We start from the raw sequence: 17517 nt of genomic DNA, 5'->3' as shown, positions 1-17517 counted from the left end.
AACATTTCCGGAGGGAGCGTCAAGTTAGGAATCTCACTCGGTGAAGGAGGGCGCGCAGAAGTTGTTGGGGAGATAGGAGTAAAACCGAGACCAAGTTCGCTGACATGTCCCGGACTAGTAGACAGCAAGGATCCGGAAGTAGAATGCTGTTGTGCGTAATATTTCCCCTCTATCTGGAAATACAGAAGGCGGCGGCAGAGCGGTTAACGGGCTAACGGTAAACAAAACGACGATACTCATACACTATGCATCACTCTCTCGTCAGTATATCCAAAAAACCCGTCTCTTGTTAACGGAATAGGAATGCCTGGGCTGCTGTTGGGGTTTCCCAACCTATCGAGAGACTCTCCAGACGAATTCCTTGAGATATTTGTTGTAGGAACATGGTTATCCTTAGTAATATCGTTCATTGACGACAATCTAGTTTGAGTGGAGTCAAAACAGTAACTGGCGCCTGAGCAGGCACACGTGACTAGCATAATGCGGAACTACCCGATCCAATTCCACTTGGTTCTACCAAATGCGTGGGCGATAACGCAGGAGACGGTTTGAGCGGCAACATGCAATGACTTGAGCAACTTTACCCGATGGTCACAAGCACTGATGAGGAAAACGCAGGCAGAGACCTAGAGCGGAACAGAAGAAACTGTAACAGGGATTGAAGAGCTGACGAGCGTCACACAAGCGCCAAACGAAGGAGTTATGGCACGTACAGTTGAGTATCTGGAAAGGTCTCAAACGTTTCTAGATACAATCGATGTGTCAACTTTTCATGAGGACCAGCTACGTGCATACAGTATTATTACGCACCACTTTGCAGCAAGGCAGCGGGGAGAACAGCCAGAACAACTGCAAATGATTCTGACAGGAGAAGGAGGTCCAGGGAAGTCACGCGTCATCCATTCAGTGGTAGAGTATTTCAGGAAGCAAAACGCGAGCGATAAGATTGCGTTGGGGGCTTACACTGGAATAGCGGCAAGTCTCATCGGGGGCAAGACTTTACACGTCCTTTTTGGACTGGGTGCACGTGGAGCAAAGATGCCGAGTGGGCGGAAAATCGAAAAATTGTCATGATACTGGTGGCAAAAGGAGTATTTGATCATCGACGAGTACTCGATGGTGTCTCGAACGTTATTGGGACGAATTTCGTCTGTCTTGGAACTCATTCATCCTGAGGAGACTACAACAAACCCATGGGGAGGAGTTAACGTTATTATTTGTGGAGATTTTCATCAGCGGAACAAAGCCGAGGTGCCCCCCTTTACTGGCCACTGAGCCGCGAAAATAATACAGCAGAGGAGATGACAGGGAGCGAGCTTTACGCGTGATTCCGAGTAGTAGTGTGTCTAACACAGCAGGTGCGGGTGCAAGGCGAAGCACGGACGGAATTCCTTCGATACGCCCGGCACGGAAAGTGTGAAGAGCGGCACTTGACGATGCTACGGAGTCTGTTGGTGGGAGGGATGAATATTGAGAGCTTGGGATACAGAAGAATGGGAGCGGTACTGGTGACATCACATCACGCAGTGTGAACGCAATGGAATGAACTGGCATTGCGTAAGCATTGTGAAAGGACGGGAAACACCTTGTATCGTTTTCACGCAGAGGATACGATACGAGGGCAAGAATTGACGTTGAGTGAGCGGTGGGCACATCATGTGCTAAAAGACAACCAGTATTCAGCCCGGTTGAAACGTCAAGGAGGCTTGCAACGCACAATGGAACTGGCAATCGGATGCAAAGTCATGATCACATCCAACATCGACACAGACATAGCAAACGGAGCGCGCAGAGAGATCGTGGACATCTGGGCAGATCCACGGGAAGAGCCCCAGAGGGAGGGAGTTGTTCAGAACGTGAAATATCCGCCTTGCTGTGTATTGGTGAAGATGGAACGAATCCGGGGACCTGAGATCGGCAACTTAGGAGAGAAAACGATCCCAATTTTTCCAGTGGTACGCACGATCGATTTGTTTAGCGGGAAAGGAAAAAAGAAGGTGGAGCGACGGCAGATAACCATGGACCTCGCATATGGATTTATGGATTATCGAGCACAAGGACAAACGATGGGCAGACATCGGGACGCCACCAAGGGGAGCGTTAACACCTTTTAACGCATACGTGACGCTTTCCCGTGCTAGGGGTCAAGAAAAAATGCGGTTAATCCGGGATTTCAAAGATACATTATTCGCAATGATGCCCTGCGATGTACTGGAGGAGGACAAACAACCGGAACTTAACCAGCGAACCAAATCTGAATGGGAGCAGAAAATGGTGGGAGGAAGAATTGGAGAAAGTGGTGGAGAAGAAGTTGAGGGCGATAGTGGGCGATGTACAATAGATAAAGAAAAGTAGAACGAAAGAGGAGAAAAAGGAAAGAACGAGCAGGCAGAGAGGAAGGACACGATAGGCACACACATACCGAAAGAGGGCTCAAAGGGAGAGGTAAGAAGACCACAGGATACGAGCGGAAAGCAGTGGGCAGCACAGTACAGCAAGGACATACTGAACGCCCGAGAAGATCAACAGAGGGAAGAAGACAGAAAACTTGGGAGCAGGACGCACCAAGGAAGGGCCATAGGCCTGGTCACACAGAAGTGGGAGGGAAAGGACGGCTAGTGGCACGAGAACAAGGGGAAGAGAAAACCCGCTGGACTTGCAAGGATAGATAGACAGCGTTATTGCAGCTTTCTGAGAGATGTTATTATTATCTCATCATTGGTCAAATAAAGATCGAAATAGCCTCGCATATGCCGTAATGGAGTCACGCCTGTATGTAGCGGAGTTGGGCGGAGTTGGGCGGATATAATTGAACGAGGAGGGCAAGCATACAGTAAACAGAAATGAGTAATGAATAGGCCCACGGACAAAAGAGGAAAGTAGATGACATAATTTCAGCGTTGAGAATTTATTAATATCGCAGCAGCAAGTGACTGATCTGCACAAGTGACTCTGCAAAGTAACACCTCAAGGCAACGCATGAGGGCAGCCACTGAACTCCTCACTACCTTCGCTTCGGCTCTGAAAATCATTCATGATCGTCTATCCGAACGACTGAGGACGCCGCAAATCGCAATTGTCTGTGGTTCCGGCCTTTCGACATTAGGGGCGTCTATGAGGGAGAGAACCATAATTGCATATGCAGATATTGAAGGTCTCGCCACCAGCACGGTACCAGGACAAATTAGTGCGTTGGCATTCGGTCTGATAGGCGAAGGTGAAGGTGTCCCCGTGGTCGCAATGCTCGGACGAGTGAGCAATCAAGTCCAGGCATTAGTAATAATAGGGCATACTGATATTATATCAGTTTCATCCGTACGAAGGCTACCAGCTATCTCAAGTGGTCTACCCCATTCGCCTATTGGCTTTATTAGGAGTAAAGGACATCATAAGTTGAGACACCCTTCCCACCTTCACTTCCATCGACCGTTATTGACTTTCGCCCCTATCCAGTCACGAATGCCGCTGGTGGCCTCAACCCGTCAAACCCTGTTGGGACAAGTACAATCGCGTCTACCTTCCCCAAATCCTTGACTAACTTCCTTTCCACCCAGTCGTCGTGGTTCACGATCACATTGCTTTGCCCAATTTAACTGTAAGCAGACTCCACGAGGAGCCTTGACACTCCAGGCTAAATTATTATGCAGGGACCGCTAAACGCACTACTAGGACCCGTCCTAACACCTCCTTTCGACACACGCTTCGTCCCCCTTTCTAATGCTTATTCATTCTCACTCCGCAAGCTTGTCTTTAAGGCTGCTTACAACCTAGGCCTCCCTCGAGATGCACTTGCCGAGGGGACGTATGCATGGGTTAGCGGCCCAACATATGAAACTCCTGCAGAGGGCCGATTCTTGCGCAGCATCGGTGCCGACGTCGTCGGAATGAGTACCATCCCTGAAGTGGTGAGTCATCTTTCATCTTAGTCCTCGGGATATTGCGGTTGAAGACGCAACGCGGCGCAGGTAGCTGCTTGTCAAGCAGGGTTGCAAGTCATTGTTCTGTCATTGGTAACTAATGTAGTCGTAATCCCTGAAACCTACGCCTCTCCGAGAGAAGAATTTGAAGCAGAGGAAAGTGTTTTATCCCTTCCAATCCGGCTTGAGCATCCTGAAAATATCATAACTACAGCTCGCTGGGAGGTTTGTCCCACCTGCGACTCAACATGAGGTAACACATGCCGAAGTGTTGGAAGTCGGTCGCCATAAAGCGGAAGTAATGAAGCAGCTTGTCGAAGCAGTCGTGGTGGCACGAGATGCCGAGAGAAAGCAGGCGACCTAGAGTTCTACTCGTTATAATGCCATCCCTTACTAGAGTGCTCGCCTTGCTTCCCCGGCCCCTTCGATGTATAAGAGCTTTCCTTTGTCTAATCTTTCATCTTACCACTTCCTTCGTCATCATTCTTATGTCTTATTCATCTCCCCCTCCTAGCCTCGCTGCCGTACTCGAACAGTGAGTGGCATGCATGAGTGATTGAAGAAATAACCGAAATAACCGAAATAAATGAATGACCGGAGAAAATATTCGCACGGTCAGAAGTTACGTAATTGTGGGCTGGGGAAGTGGCTCTGCCGTGCAGATAATTTGTACTCTATTTGTTATCCCCGTTATCAGGTGGCAGTACGTGCATGAGGGAAGGCGGCAGGCCCCGGGGCGGTAGTGGCGGTGGTGCGGCGGTGGCCTCGCGGTGGTAGCGGCGGTGGTGGGCCCCGCGGCGGCAGCGGCGGGCGCTGCGGTAGGTACGGGGGTGGTGGAAGCATGAATTGGTCCGCACCTTGACCCGCGACACCGCTTCCTAAGTCCGCATCGAAATGGTGGACAGAATGGGTTTTACATGAGGCGATTTTTTGACGAATTTTTTGACGGACTTCACTTCCAAGATCAAGCCATCTTAAGGGCTCAGTGCATTCAGCACTTTTGGCCAGGCCGCATAGGTTTTCAGCGACTACAGATGCAAAAAAGTAACAATTTTCCTATCAAACAAGAAACACGAGCAGTATTATTGTTGATAAACGACGCAGCAAGAGATTATTGTGCCGTACCGATAATAATCGATAAGACTTCGATTCGTCTGTGAGTGTTTCGAGGACGCAGAGCAAGTCCTTTAGTGAAGGTGGGGCGTAAAAAATGATCCTCGTCTTCTCGACACTCTTCGCTCCTTCCAATAGAGAGTCACGTTCCCCAGAGAAAGTGGCCTGGTTGGCGATTATGATTAGTATCAATCGAAGCATATCCAATAATGACACTCACTGTGTCATTTGCTTCCCATTTAGTGGACATAAACGCACGTATACTGGTCGGCCCTTTTCTCTCTAGACGCATCCACAATTCTTCCTCAGTCGGCTGCGCCAGCCGCAAAAGTAGGAACTCGTGTCGGACACCGTCTTCTTCTTCTCTAACGACTATCTCTTTGATTGGATGTAGATGGGCATCGGGAATGGATTTGATGTGAGAACATATATCGGCCACCGATGTTGATAATCTTAGGGAAGAGGAAACGACACCCGACCAGAGGGTCGATGGATTCGAAGAAATGCTTGAAATCGAACGCCCGGACATGACAGAAAAGTCATCACCCATCATGGAAGATAAGATAGGTGGCAGATGGTCTATCGCGAGAGGTAGGCAGGTTACAGTCTATAGTATCGCGAGAGGTAGTCACGTAGGTGATGATGATCAGTGATTTGGCAATCCGTGGTCTCACGATGTGGCAGTGCGGCTATCCCATCTATTCAAGAGTGTAGCGCACATAAGGGGATCGTCATTAGATGGTAACGGACGCTGGTTCGTGATATCGGGTTGGTGGGGTCCTCGGAGTTACAATGTCGGACAAACACGTGGACTTGGACTGTGAGGCGGACGGTCATTGTCCCAGTACTGCGTCAAAGAGGCTTTGCCTGTTGGGGCAGCGAAATCAATGTTGTTCAGTCCGATAGTGGCTGGCCAGTGGCGGATGCGAACCACTCTGGTCACGAGATATCAACGGATATCTGACACGGGGCTCCGCCACAACATCCTACGAAGCCATAACCTGACCCTGCTATTTGATCACTTTCCTTGAGGATTCTTATCTAACATGCGAACGGTTCAAATGTAGCTAGCTGTTATGTTGCATAGCCACGCTTATCCGATTTCCTCTGCAATACACCGAGGGTCTACTCGCTCTCTTAGTCTCCGAGGCCCACATTCTGCACCCCTCCGTCGGTCGTTTGGGATGCGAAATTAGATGACTCGGCTGAAAGTTTTACGGTCGAATGAGTCGTAGATCTGAGCATTGGGGGATTCTGAAGTCCGCTGCGTAGAAACCAGAGCTAGGTAGCCGTGATGGTTTCCTCAACTGTGTGGTACTTTTCTTCGAGACGCGTATCTAGACATTGCTTTCTATTGTGCTCGAATATCACAAGTTACAATTTGTTGCAGATACCTGATGGAAAGTCTTCGATGGGAGGCGGGGTCGCAGCTCTAGAGGGTCCACCAACAGATGCCATCGTCTGTCACCCAAATGTGCTTAGTTTTTTTGAACTGTTTCAGAGAGGAAAACAAATACTCACGAATGGTGATGCCGTAGGACCGTCAAGGATACCCAGTTCCTGCGGAGTGAAAGGCAGTCTTGGGATCACCAGTACCCTAAGTGGGATCAGGAGCAGAATGATAATGGGGAATCCTATTGCAGCTGCAAGACAATCTAAGCGTTAACGACTAGTGCGGAAACCGAGAATCGAAGAATCGTACCGATAGTTTGAGTTATAGCCATCGTTGCACCAAAACCGATAAGCTCCAAACCAACGAACAATACGATACGAGATTTTCGAACTAGGAGTAGGGGTTCAACCGGCTCTATGAGGACGGATCCCTGAGAAGGTATAATATCTTGGCCGTGATGCCGTTGCCGAGCAACGCGTCCGAACCCATGTACCAACTATATGACAATGAGATTGCATTCCCTGCCAACAAGGGTCTACCAGGGGACTCACAAAAGACCAGCTAAGACACCTTTTTGGAGTCAGTTGTCAGCAGCACATAGTGACTCAGTGACGAATAGTCATGCACACCTCGAGGAATGAGGCCCAAGACATGCAAAAATGGACTACTCATCAAGATTAGGCAGAGAGATCCTTGGGCGAGGTTTGAAACCCGTTGTTCGACAACAGCGATGGGCACCTCCATCTTTCTGTCTCCTCCGACACGAAGTGCTCTCGGTCCCATCTCCTTTCCCACTGTTTCTTCATCTTCGCTGCGTTTTTCAGGGAAACCAAGTACAATCAGAGACTCGGTATGGATCGGTGCCTGTCGGATAAAATCCATCAACCTTTGCGTCTGAAGGGGCCGAGAGAGAACGGATGAACGAACCTGAGGGATCAAACCATTCGGCGCGGGGACGCCGAGAAGGCCAGCAATAAACGTAGTTACCCCAAGAAGGAAAAAATCCCAGTGGAAGCCCGGAGGCTTACGAAGGGGAAACTGTGAGCTTTGGGCCATTAACGACTATTCCCAAGGATTAGCGGAAGCTCTGTTTAAAAAGTAGTGTGTACACTGACCGATACGTTATGATCGAACAAAAAAAGAACAGTGAGGATGATCCCAAACGGAAACGCAATCCCAACCCATTTGCCATCCAGCTCCCAAAATTTGACAATCCAATTCCGATTGTTCGCGGGAGCAAAGGCACCCTGTGTAGGCAAAGTTGTGGGATTGGCTTGGTTGAATCGACCCCAGTAAGCCATAGCCGACGATGCCACAACCGTTATAGGCATTCCGTAGTCAGAAAAGAACCGTCGAACCTAAAAGAATGGGATTTAATAGTGGTTCTAGACAAATAATCGGAGGCCTTGCATATCGATGGAAGAGATTAGTTTTTGAGAGTGCGACGAATAGATGCGCAGTAACCAGCGTTAACAAGGCCAGGACAATTGATGCGTATGGTCCTTCCTGTGTTGATGTAGGACTTGCAATAATGAATTGTCTTGTAATGACCTGGACCCCATATTGAAGGTAGACCTGTGGCAATTACGGTCAACACTTGACTCATGCTGTTTACGCATCCCTTTCACAGGCGACCAACCCATGATACGTAGAATCCGAAGGTATCGCATGAGAAGAGCGTTACGAATTTCAAAAAATTGCACGCTGTCGAAGAAAGATTTCGTTCAGTGGTGCGTCACGAATACGCACATATGAACACACCGTTCATCGTGGCGAGAAAATGTGCATGATGCACTCCACAGATACACCCAGCCAACAAAATGCAAGTAATTCGGAGAATCAGGCTGACGAGTGATGATTGTATGAATTGTTTTATTGAAAACAGTGATCGGTCCTGCCAATGCGACTTTCACTCAGAACAGCACACCGGGAAGAATGTTTGGCAGTTAAACACACCTGTGACTCCAGCGATGCATAGTGGCTGGGCTCCGAAGACGGAGAATATGAAGGCAGACATGAATGTGGACATGAGGACTTGGGCATAATGGGGAACAGGCACAGTGTCAACAGTCAGCTGGGTTTCATCCGGTAATTGGCGATAACCCCTCACCCTCTATAACACCATACTGCGCGGTGGTCTCTATCAAGTCCAACGAGAATGCTATCCCCGGAAAAATGCTGCAGATAAGGATCAGATGCACCCCATGAACGGAGTCCTCACGAGGTGAAACCAGATCTCACTTTGCAAAAAATATCATCGCTGTTGCAGGGATAACCCTGAAAGGCGCTCAGCTGGCAGTAGATGGGAATTCACCAAAGGTGAAGCCACACCTGTAGTTCCATGCGTCAATCCAGTCTCGAACGTAATATGGTGCTCTGGAAGTGATATCGTTGCGAATTCCATTAAAGGGTTTCCATGATTTGAAATGCCTGCGAAGAAGTTGCGGTCCACAACGACGCGACTCTGCGTCAGACGCTCCAGGCGGCTCCCCGATCGTTGAATTCCTTCGATCAGTGTTTGCAGTACTGGGAGATATACCGGGGGGTGTTTCAGTTTCAAACTCCGAAGGAGAGCGCACAGGGATGTGCTCCTGTGTTATTGGAACTTGTGCGATTGTGTCCTGTGCCATGATGAATAATTGGGGTTGCTGCCCAAGCAAAGGTGCTCGTCTTCCCGAACGACTACCTTGTGCCGTTGGTGTTGTTGTTGTTGTTGTTGTTGCACTCTATTTTGTGACCCTGCAGCGGCGGCGTTGATATCCCGGAAAAACTGTCCATGAGGGGATCGGAAGTACATGGTAAGGGTACGGTTGGTGTGGTCGGGGTAACGGAGTCCTCTGGTGTCGGGATTGCTACCTAGCCTGCAAGGTAGGCGACGTATATCGTCACTCGACATCGACACCCTAACTCTCATTCTCAACACAACCTACTAGGATATGTAGTAAAACCTAGGGGTACCTGTTCTACAACTATCAGGCTTCATTTTGATGTGGCCTCAATAATTTTTGCGAGCCATCAAATGCGTTTCTATTTGCAGAATTTCATCTCGGAATTTTGTTTCTGTTTTTTTTCCAATAACACATAACCTTCGGAAGATCAATTCAGTCTAGTCACAAGATAAATTGTTAGAGTGAGAGTTATCGGCAGCTTTTTAGGCTTGATTACGGTCTGTGTGACCATGTACCACAGTACTACACTGACTGATACATGACGAAAAAAGGAAACTTTGGGATACCCTGACTCAGAAAAAGTTTGCCGTCCACGCTACTGAATTGATCGGCATGAGTGATCATTATGTGCGTCACGCGGGAAATTCTGAGTGATGGCGGAGTCTATTAGAGTTCTACTATTCAATCGCGGTTAGACTCCCGAATCGGCATCAAATTGTTAATTATGTAGGACCCTTCCAAACTTGAAAACATCAACGACAGAGTGATAGTCGACCCAAAGATGAGAGGATAGGTGCGTCTGTGATAAAGACCATTGCATGGCCCTATGTTTGGGAACCGACAGAGAGTTGCGCTTCTTTGAACCATCCCCCAGCCTCCCAATCACACCCTTGAAAGTACACGGAATCACGACGCTTGGGGAGATCGGTCACTCCGGAAATGAGGACACCGAGCCGCTTGTAATTGATCGGTTTCAGAACCCAGCCATCGACTCCGCAGTCCATGAGGTGAAGTCGTTGACTCTCTTTCAGCGACGCGCTGACGACGAAGATAGGAATGCGACCATTGAAGTCTTGCGATGGTCTGACTTCGTCCAATGGAAGAGGACTCTGCTTCTCAACCTCTCGAATCTGGATCGTCGCTTCGATGCCATCCATCACAGGCATTTGTATGTCCTGTACGACGATGGTCAGTATCACTACTGTTGTGAGGAAAACATATCATCTCGTACCATCAGGATGCAATCAAATGCGCGGTCTTCACGAACTTTGTCTACCGCTTCTTGGCCGTTCACGCTAACGGCCACAGTGTGTCCGTCCAGGGAAAGACGCTTGTTGAGTACATTCCGGTTAACTGCATCATCCTGGCGGCCGAGAAATCATGAGCATCAAAAGATTAGCATCAGCATTGCAGTGTAATACCTCGACAACCAGAACTCGCAACCGTGATGGTTCGTCAGTAATGAACCGAGGAGGGCCAACAGCTGGTGGAGGCGACGGTTTCTCCGCTTCTCCCAGGGTTTGCCGCCAAATCTCAGTGCTGGTAGAAGGACCCTTGGTAACGGCCAGCGGAGGCGGATCTAGGCCTAATGAATCTACTTTCGCCACTCGAACCGGGAAATTGGAGCCCTCCGGTTCGACCTCTCCCGAGTAACCCTTCCTTTCCGGACCCCACTTCCTGCGTTCTTTGTACCTCCCCGATTGAGCTGACGTTCGAGGATCTAGAGCCCGCTCCGAGTTCATAGCTTGGCGAGAAGCGTCGTCATCAAAAACACTGGCTGACAATGCCTCAACAATACTGTCGATTTCGCTGCCTCCACTTCCGCTTGCAATGCTCCCTCGGTTTCCACGTCGTTGGCCCCGGATGGATTGTCCGACCGTCCGATCAGTAGATCCGCTCTCAGGCGTAGGAACCGATACCGGGACCAAAAAGGAGAAACGAGAGCCCTCGTTTAGCTTCGAGTCAACTCTGAGCTGCCCGCCGAGTTGTTCCACGATACGAGCTACGACGGCCAAACCCAGTCCTGCAACATGTCATCAGAAAATTCTGCAATGCAAATGTTGACATGGATCGAACCTAATCCCGGAGAGGTATTCTCAGCCTGAGGGGATGCTTGTTCAACCTGTTCAAACTCGCGGAATATACTCTCGAGTTTGGCGCTCCCTATTCCGACACCAGTGTCGCGTACGATAATGTCCATGACTTTTGACCCCGAATCGCGAAGGCCGGCAGGTTCGTTGAATGTGCGGCATTCCACAGTGATGCTTCCTTTCTCCGTGTATTTAACTGGAAAAATTGTTCAGGATCCAAGTCAAAACTAGGCACCTGCTTCGGAACCTACCCGCGTTGGCAGTAAGGTTTGCAACCACAGTTTTAATTTTCCTTGCGTCTCCAATGACCAACTTCGGGACATCAAGTGTAATGAGCGTGAACTCAATGCTACGTCGAACGGCCTCGGTTTGATAGACCTCCACGGCGTCTTGAAGAGCTTGCGCCAAATCGAAAGGCTCGTTGTTGGCGATTTCATTACCGCTTTCAAGGCGAGTAAGATCCTATGGAAAAGCTAAAGTGAGCTTGACAATCTTAGATAGTACGACATACTTACGAGTAGGTCATTAATAGTGAACAGTAAGTTCTTGGAGGCTGCATGCGACATGCTCAAATTATTACGTGTTTCGTTATCCAGTTGACTCTCGAGAGCAAGTTCGAGATAGCTGAAGGGGCCCTGTAAGCTGATACCTCACTTGAGCAGTGAGCACGAAAACTTACTTAATGATATGGTTCAGGGGCGTGCGCACTGCTCACATGCTTAGAACTCGGGAGATCTTGATGGGAAGAGAGCTCACCTTCATGACTCGCATTTGAAAGTAGGATGTTAGTGAGTTGTGTGGTTTTGAGTGCTGATTCCTTCTGCCGCCACACTTCGATGAACTGACAATCAGCGATCAGCATCACAGCCAAAAAGAAATTTAAAAAAGAATTAAAATCCACTCCACATACCTTCCCATATACCAAAGCCAACACACCCGCAGTATCAAGCTGTTCATCTGTCCAGGCACGACACCGTCCAGCGATGCTCTCGGTCCATGCCTAATCACCACATTAATGACACGACCGCATGGGGAGCCCAAACGCACTTGCTTTAAATGAGGAACGAGGTTCTAACGAGGCTTGTCCATCTTCCATTTTTGATGGCCGTCCGGCCCACGAGACGTCCCGAAGTTGGCCTTTACGAAGAAAAGCGATGAAATCTCCGCCACCGGCTGAGAGCGGAACATAAAGCAATCCGGCAATCACATTCAATCCATTAGGCAAATTCAAGTCTTGGAAATCCTTCGTCACTTCTTGCGTGACTTGCATTAATCTGGGGAAGCACACTTGTCAGGTATCCCCGCGCAGCCGGGGCGAAAATGGAGCCTCACTTGAATTGTTTTAGTCGTAGGTATTCAGCCATCATCAGGATATCCTGTCCATGTTCATTTGGTCCTAAAATTTTCGCCGCTTCTCCGATAACAAGCACTCCTGAAAACGATGTAAAGTTAATGTTGCCTTCTAAAATATTATCGCCCTTACCAAAATCCGCATCGAACAAACCAAGTAGATCTTCCGCATTGCTAACGATGTAACCAGTGGGATGGGCATCTGTGGGGATGGTACTTATCTACGCACGGAGTACCCGTGAGTATTCATAGTTGGTAGAAGGGCACAGAAGAACTTGCTAATTTTCTAGTATGCAAACGCTGCGCATAACTTAGACGCTCGACGTTCCGTGAGATCGAGTGGCTCAGAAGCCGAAGCATCTGTCGCACAGGGAACGACACTCGCATGCCGTAATCTCCATATGAGTGACAGCATATCAACCCCCATAATTGACCAAAGGCAACAATAGACTAAATTCGAGCAAGTTAGCCTCGCGGTGGATCTATGGGCTGCACAATATTACTTACAATTGACATAGAACCCCGTACAGCCATATTAGCGAGGTCTAATTTCGGCATTAGCACCCAGGGCTCAGCAGGATGGAATGGACTGTGGGTTACTGACATTTCAGATGAATAGGGCTCATTGCTCTGAGATACGAATGCGTAAGATCCTGTCGACGAGAATCATAAGTGTCAAATGAAGGAGCAAGTCCCGTATTAAAAGCCAAGTACCAAAGGCCTATCAACATCCTCCCGGGTACGTCCAACCAATCGGGCAGTAGGCTGTCTGCGATCATAGAGCGATCGAACCTTATCTACAACGATAAAGGAAATTAGTGAAAATCTACAAGTCCAATTTATGACGTCACAACTTACTAATCTTGTATAGTTGCCTTGCCTGAGCTGGAATATCCGTAGCCGGGAAATGAAGCCCCTTGTACAAATCATGCGTCCGAGTCCAATCGACAATCTCAGCAGGGACCTGTATTAACAAATTTGGCAGTCACCCAACCCAATTTCAGCATCAGCAACCACCTCCACTCCAAAAGGAATATCCGGAAAATTTTGCTTACAAATCCATTATGATGCTCATCGAATTGATAAACCAGCACTCGGTGAAATTGAGTCAAATCCTTCATGACTCCCACCGCCACATCCAGAAAAGTTTGCAGATCTGGCGCAGCGGAAAGCTGTTCGTTCACTTGAGCCAAGACCGCAAAGACATCAAGGGTCCCAGTACCTCCACTTCTTGGAATCGTATTTATACCTCTCCCTCCACGTCTAGATCTCTGTTGACTCCCGTATCCTTGTCGATTACCACCACTTCCTCTCTCAACCTGCTGCAATAGCCTCTGGTGAGCCGTTCTTTCCATCCATCTCATCCTCTCCAGAGCCTTGATCGGCTTAGCCCTATTCGTCGTACTAGAATAAATAGCTTCAGCCGAAGGCATCCAATCTTCATCCCCTTCCAAACCACGATGCGTCGGTGGCGTATAATGCTGCGGAGGGGGCGTACCGCTCTCGACCTTCGTGCTTGTTCGATCTGATCCAACAGAGTCTTTTCCGGAAATCGAAGCGCTACTGCTTATGCCGTCACTTCTGCTCGTAGTGGGAGGCGAGAGGGGCCCACGAGCAGCGATAGGAAGATCAGCAGGGGGATACAGGGGGTTATAGATATCCCTCTCAAGTTCGAATTCCAAAATGATATGGTGATTGGTGGATGATGACACTGGCAATTCCCCGGATAGGTACTGTCGTCCCTTGGCGGAATTCCCGCTGACATTTCCACCTTGAGTCGTTCCAGGACCAGCCTTAGCTCGATGAGCAGCACACCAGCAAGTCCAATGTCGACGTTCCTCTGAAACCCCGCCAGAGCTCGTAGTCCCAGTGGCAGTCTCGGATCCAGACGGAAAACTCCCCGCGACCGACGCGCCGCCAACACCCGCATCAGACTCATTTCCGCTTTCCCCCGATTCAATAATCACACTCCCAGGTTGTCCGTAACCTGAAAGTAAGAAAATTTGAGGTCCATCTTCATTAAGACTATCAGGATCTTCATCTAGGTATTGGATATTATCCCAGAGAATGTCTGCTTGATGGTCAGGGAGAGTTTCTGTGAAAGATTCAAGACTGAAGAGGTAATGGGGTGTCAATCCGAGCAATTCGGTGCAATTCTGAGGATACAAGGATAAGAGGGACGCGAAATTAGATGGAGGCCTGCTTTATTGACCACCGTTCTGACTCACCTCTGATACTTGTCGAACAACAAGGTTCCCGGTCTCTTCATCCTCCTCCAAGGCAATCAATACACCAAATCCCTGAACAGCACCAGGAGTCCGAATAGGCTAACAAGCCCCGGTTGAGAGTAAGGAGAGGTCAACGATGGAAAGCAGAAATGTAAGAGCGATAGCAATGCCGTCAAGTCAATCGTTCGACACACCTCATCTTCGCACCGTTCCAATTGACCTTCCCGACCCAACAACAGATAATGACCTGGTACGTCACAACCACCTCACCATCAACACAAAACCATATGGCCAGACTGAACACACGAACCCTGAGAAGTCTCAACATGCTTAAACCTCGTCGTCCTGAAATAAACCTCTGTTTCTCCCCCCTCCCCCTCACCTTCATCCCCATCCGACCCCGATACACACTCACTTCCACTCATACTATTCTCCTCTTCGTTCAGTACGTCAAGCGTCTCATTTCTCCCATTTTCATTGCCACTTCTGTCACCACCACCAAATCCGCTTCCCATGCCAGAAGGCGCATCTGGATCGACGGCAGGACCGATGTCTCCGTCATCCGTTGCCGTCGTTCTTTGATGATAACCAGCCACAGTAGGGTCATCACCATCCTCTCTATACTTCGCGATGAGTCTATTCCCAAGGCCTCCAGAACTCAATCCAGTAGAACATCCTTCCAACTGATCCGCCAAGTGGCCTTTGTTCTGCATGGAATGAGGGATGGGGGATATGGAAGTAGGAACAGGACCTAGATGGACGTAACCTCCTGCTGCAAGACTTGATGTCTGCTGCGTCACTGTTGTTGGCGGAGTATCGTCAGAATCCTTTTGTGCCGTTGAGGGGGCCACAGAAGTGGAAGTAAGGATGGGTTCTTTGAATTTGGGCAGAGAGTGCAACGAAGGGGCTAGATCTGCTTTCAATGGCATTTCCAGACTTTGAGACGTGGAAACACCACTGGTCTCGGTATGAGTGCCACCCACTGCCGGCATGGCGAAACTGTCCGAGTTCCTTAATATAGAGACATCACCAGTGTGGAAAGTTAATAAATCAGCAGGGGAGGTAAGAGACACGGTCTCGTTCAGAACTTCGGTATCAGCACGAGCAGTAGCATTCGTATCATCAATCTCAGTAAGTTTCTGACTTGGAAGAAGTATCTCCGACCTCGTCCGAGTCGTTGGAGCAGTGCTGGCGGAGTCCCCAAAACCGCAACCGGTTCCGGTTTCCCTGACCTGCCTAGCAGCAGCGGTAGCGGGCAGCGAATCAAACGACAAAGACGGAGGTAGTTGGATCTGTAACGAAATAGAATTGGACCTCCGCAGACGTTGTCTCTGTTGTGCATTCTTATCGGCTTCGAGGACGTGACTTAGGACATGGAAACCTCCTATTCCTCCTCCCGCCGCTGACATTGCTGTGGGGCTCGTTGGTGGAAAGATGGGCGGAGAGGGTGATGAACTTGTATTTGGGGTTGTGATGGGAGGAACGCTGTCGGCAGGGATGGTAGTCCCGGCTGCGTTCCTTGAGGTAGATCCCAGAGTCGAAGAAGTACCTGTACTGAAGCCAGAAGTGGAAATAGAAGGAGGGACGCCAGTCCCAGCAGCACCGGGGATGGACCCTCCAGTGCCACCTACACCTGCGCCTATATTTCCAATATTGATAATGCTAGCAGGACCGGTTGAACCCTCGGGATCAGGTTGGACGTCCGACAATAAAGATCGAACAGGGTATATTCGTGTATAATCTTCTGTCAACATCATTTGGATTGTTGAAGTTGATGGGGGTGGTAGTGCGTGAGGGTGGGTGTGAGAGGGAGCAGAGTGGGGGGACGCTTGAGTGTGAATGTGAGTTTGAGTTTGAGTTTGAGAGTGAGAATGAGAGTGAGCCCCTTGGAGGTGGGCACTGGCCGTAGATGGATTGCCAACAGCGTCGTCAGCGGGAGGAGGGAGCTGTTGAGCCGCAGACTCAGATTCAGATTCAGATTCCATAATGAATTTTGCCGACTTCAGTAATCAAACCGTCACTCCCGCTAGGTAGGCGGCGGAGAGCAAACAAGCACGGGGAATGGACAAAAGCGGAGACAGAGAAACAAGAAGAAATATCCTTGGTGTAAATGAACACGTTAGCTATAAGCTATAAGCCCAAACAGATCCCGTGGTCTGTGACCCTGAATCGTCCGCGGGATCGTCCGCGGTCCTGCTTGCCCTGCCAAGCGAGCGCCAAGGGATGATGGACGATCCCAACGCTTAGCCACAAGCTGTTCAATGGTCGCACTTTGAAGGCAAAGTACGAGGACAACTGATTATCACCTGCCTGCTGATAGGCTCAATTTCAAATCCTGAATATTGATCACGAGTCGAAGATCGGCCACGGCATCATTTTCAATACAGTATTAACTCATTATTCGGCTGGCGGGCCGTGGGAAGACCAGGCCACGCAACATGGGTCGTAAATTCTGCACTTTATCCCCCTCGTCCCACCCATACTATTGAAATTATGAACTAGTCGCGTATAAGCGCTCAGTTCCAAGTACGTGAACTAATAAGATTGATAATCACCTAGTCGCGTATAAGCGCTAGGGTAGTATGTACAATCATCAGAAAGACATACAAGACGCAAAGAGATAGATATCTCACCTCAGTTCCAAGTACGTGAACTGAGGAGAGAAGAGGGAAAAATTGCGCGAGGCGGCTTTTAAGCCATCCTCGACTGCGTCCATCAACATGGTCGCCATAAACGGTAGCATCGGACAATCCTACA

The 17517-nt window shown here is 49.2% G+C and overlaps 6 protein-coding genes across 6 annotated transcripts; 2 read left to right on the top strand and 4 right to left on the bottom strand.

Annotated features, from left to right (window-relative positions):
* The first annotated feature begins 1533 nt into the window (after positions 1–1533).
* EI90DRAFT_3091717 (uncharacterized protein) lies at positions 1534–2093 on the top strand. The gene is made up of 3 exons (XM_039062400.1): positions 1534–1661; positions 1718–1908; positions 1964–2093. Exons 2-3 carry the CDS (start codon positions 1719–1721, stop codon positions 2014–2016), a joined length of 243 nt encoding a protein of 80 aa, XP_038908334.1. The 5' UTR covers positions 1534–1661; position 1718; the 3' UTR covers positions 2017–2093.
* Positions 2029–2610, bottom strand: EI90DRAFT_549689 (uncharacterized protein). Its single transcript, XM_039067774.1, has one exon. The coding sequence runs from the start codon at positions 2502–2504 to the stop codon at positions 2145–2147; it is 360 nt and encodes a 119-aa protein (XP_038908333.1). The 5' UTR covers positions 2505–2610; the 3' UTR covers positions 2029–2144.
* Positions 2611–2979: 369 nt separating this feature from the next.
* EI90DRAFT_3294459 (inosine guanosine and xanthosine phosphorylase family protein) lies at positions 2980–4714 on the top strand (the record flags this gene model as incomplete). The annotated part of the gene is made up of 7 exons (XM_039067429.1): positions 2980–3252; positions 3308–3392; positions 3454–3501; positions 3555–3595; positions 3648–3905; positions 3966–4073; positions 4132–4714. The coding sequence occupies 7 exons, from the start codon at positions 2980–2982 to the stop codon at positions 4279–4281; spliced, it is 963 nt and encodes a 320-aa protein (XP_038908332.1). The 3' UTR covers positions 4282–4714.
* EI90DRAFT_3136620 (uncharacterized protein) lies at positions 4611–5559 on the bottom strand (the record flags this gene model as incomplete). Its single annotated transcript, XM_039064800.1, has 3 exons — positions 4611–4973; positions 5043–5195; positions 5251–5559. 3 exons carry the CDS (start codon positions 5557–5559, stop codon positions 4611–4613), a joined length of 825 nt encoding a protein of 274 aa, XP_038908331.1.
* A 799-nt stretch (positions 5560–6358) lies between these two features.
* EI90DRAFT_3091705 (uncharacterized protein) lies at positions 6359–9166 on the bottom strand. The gene is made up of 14 exons (XM_039062399.1): positions 8755–9166; positions 8534–8601; positions 8380–8457; positions 8219–8317; positions 8063–8127; positions 7870–7998; positions 7539–7781; positions 7351–7485; positions 7053–7287; positions 6975–6993; positions 6909–6919; positions 6733–6837; positions 6552–6673; positions 6359–6491 (listed from the first exon to the last, which is right to left on the bottom strand). Exons 1-14 carry the CDS (start codon positions 9051–9053, stop codon positions 6405–6407), a joined length of 1695 nt encoding a protein of 564 aa, XP_038908330.1. The 5' UTR covers positions 9054–9166; the 3' UTR covers positions 6359–6404.
* A 294-nt stretch (positions 9167–9460) lies between these two features.
* On the bottom strand, positions 9461–17085 carry EI90DRAFT_3004113 (uncharacterized protein). The gene is made up of 21 exons (XM_039056362.1): positions 15071–17085; positions 14955–15007; positions 14761–14859; positions 13588–14688; positions 13391–13496; positions 13247–13329; positions 13137–13185; positions 13040–13077; positions 12800–12982; positions 12666–12753; positions 12515–12614; positions 12234–12456; positions 12093–12182; positions 11939–12023; positions 11862–11889; positions 11698–11806; positions 11434–11644; positions 11169–11378; positions 10514–11115; positions 10324–10455; positions 9461–10267 (listed from the first exon to the last, which is right to left on the bottom strand). Exons 1-21 carry the CDS (start codon positions 16743–16745, stop codon positions 9917–9919), a joined length of 5616 nt encoding a protein of 1871 aa, XP_038908329.1. The 5' UTR covers positions 16746–17085; the 3' UTR covers positions 9461–9916.
* Positions 17086–17517: the final 432 nt, after the last annotated feature.

Source organism: Cantharellus anzutake (assembly GCF_015039405.1).
Source record: "Cantharellus anzutake strain C23 chromosome Unknown EI90scaffold_166, whole genome shotgun sequence".
NCBI classification, from domain to species: Eukaryota; Fungi; Basidiomycota; class Agaricomycetes; order Cantharellales; family Hydnaceae; genus Cantharellus; species Cantharellus anzutake.
Note: the sequence above shows the minus strand (reverse complement) of the source record. Positions and strands in the feature narration are given on the sequence as shown.

Excerpts from the sequence above, each read along its gene's own strand:
- EI90DRAFT_3004113 (XM_039056362.1), bottom strand. The coding sequence starts at position 16,745 with ATGGAATCTGAATCTGAATCTGAGTCTGCGGCTCAACAGCTCCCTCCT. Across the intron at positions 13,497-13,587 it reads ATGAGCATCATAATGGATTT|GTCCCTGCTGAGATTGTCGA; the intron begins GTAAGCAAAATT and ends TTGTTAATACAG. Across the intron at positions 11,807-11,861 it reads CCCCTGAACCATATCATTAA|CTATCTCGAACTTGCTCTCG; the intron begins GTAAGTTTTCGT and ends GGGCCCCTTCAG.
- EI90DRAFT_3091705 (XM_039062399.1), bottom strand. The coding sequence starts at position 9,053 with ATGGCACAGGACACAATCGCACAAGTTCCAATAACACAGGAGCACATC. Across the intron at positions 8,318-8,379 it reads ATGCATCGCTGGAGTCACAG|GACCGATCACTGTTTTCAAT; the intron begins GTGTGTTTAACT and ends TCGCATTGGCAG. Across the intron at positions 6,674-6,732 it reads GGCTATAACTCAAACTATCG|CTGCAATAGGATTCCCCATT; the intron begins GTACGATTCTTC and ends ATTGTCTTGCAG.
- EI90DRAFT_549689 (XM_039067774.1), bottom strand. The coding sequence starts at position 2,504 with ATGTCCTTGCTGTACTGTGCTGCCCACTGCTTTCCGCTCGTATCCTGT.
- EI90DRAFT_3091717 (XM_039062400.1), top strand. The coding sequence starts at position 1,719 with ATGGAACTGGCAATCGGATGCAAAGTCATGATCACATCCAACATCGAC. Across the intron at positions 1,909-1,963 it reads GATGGAACGAATCCGGGGAC|GATCGATTTGTTTAGCGGGA; the intron begins CTGAGATCGGCA and ends AGTGGTACGCAC.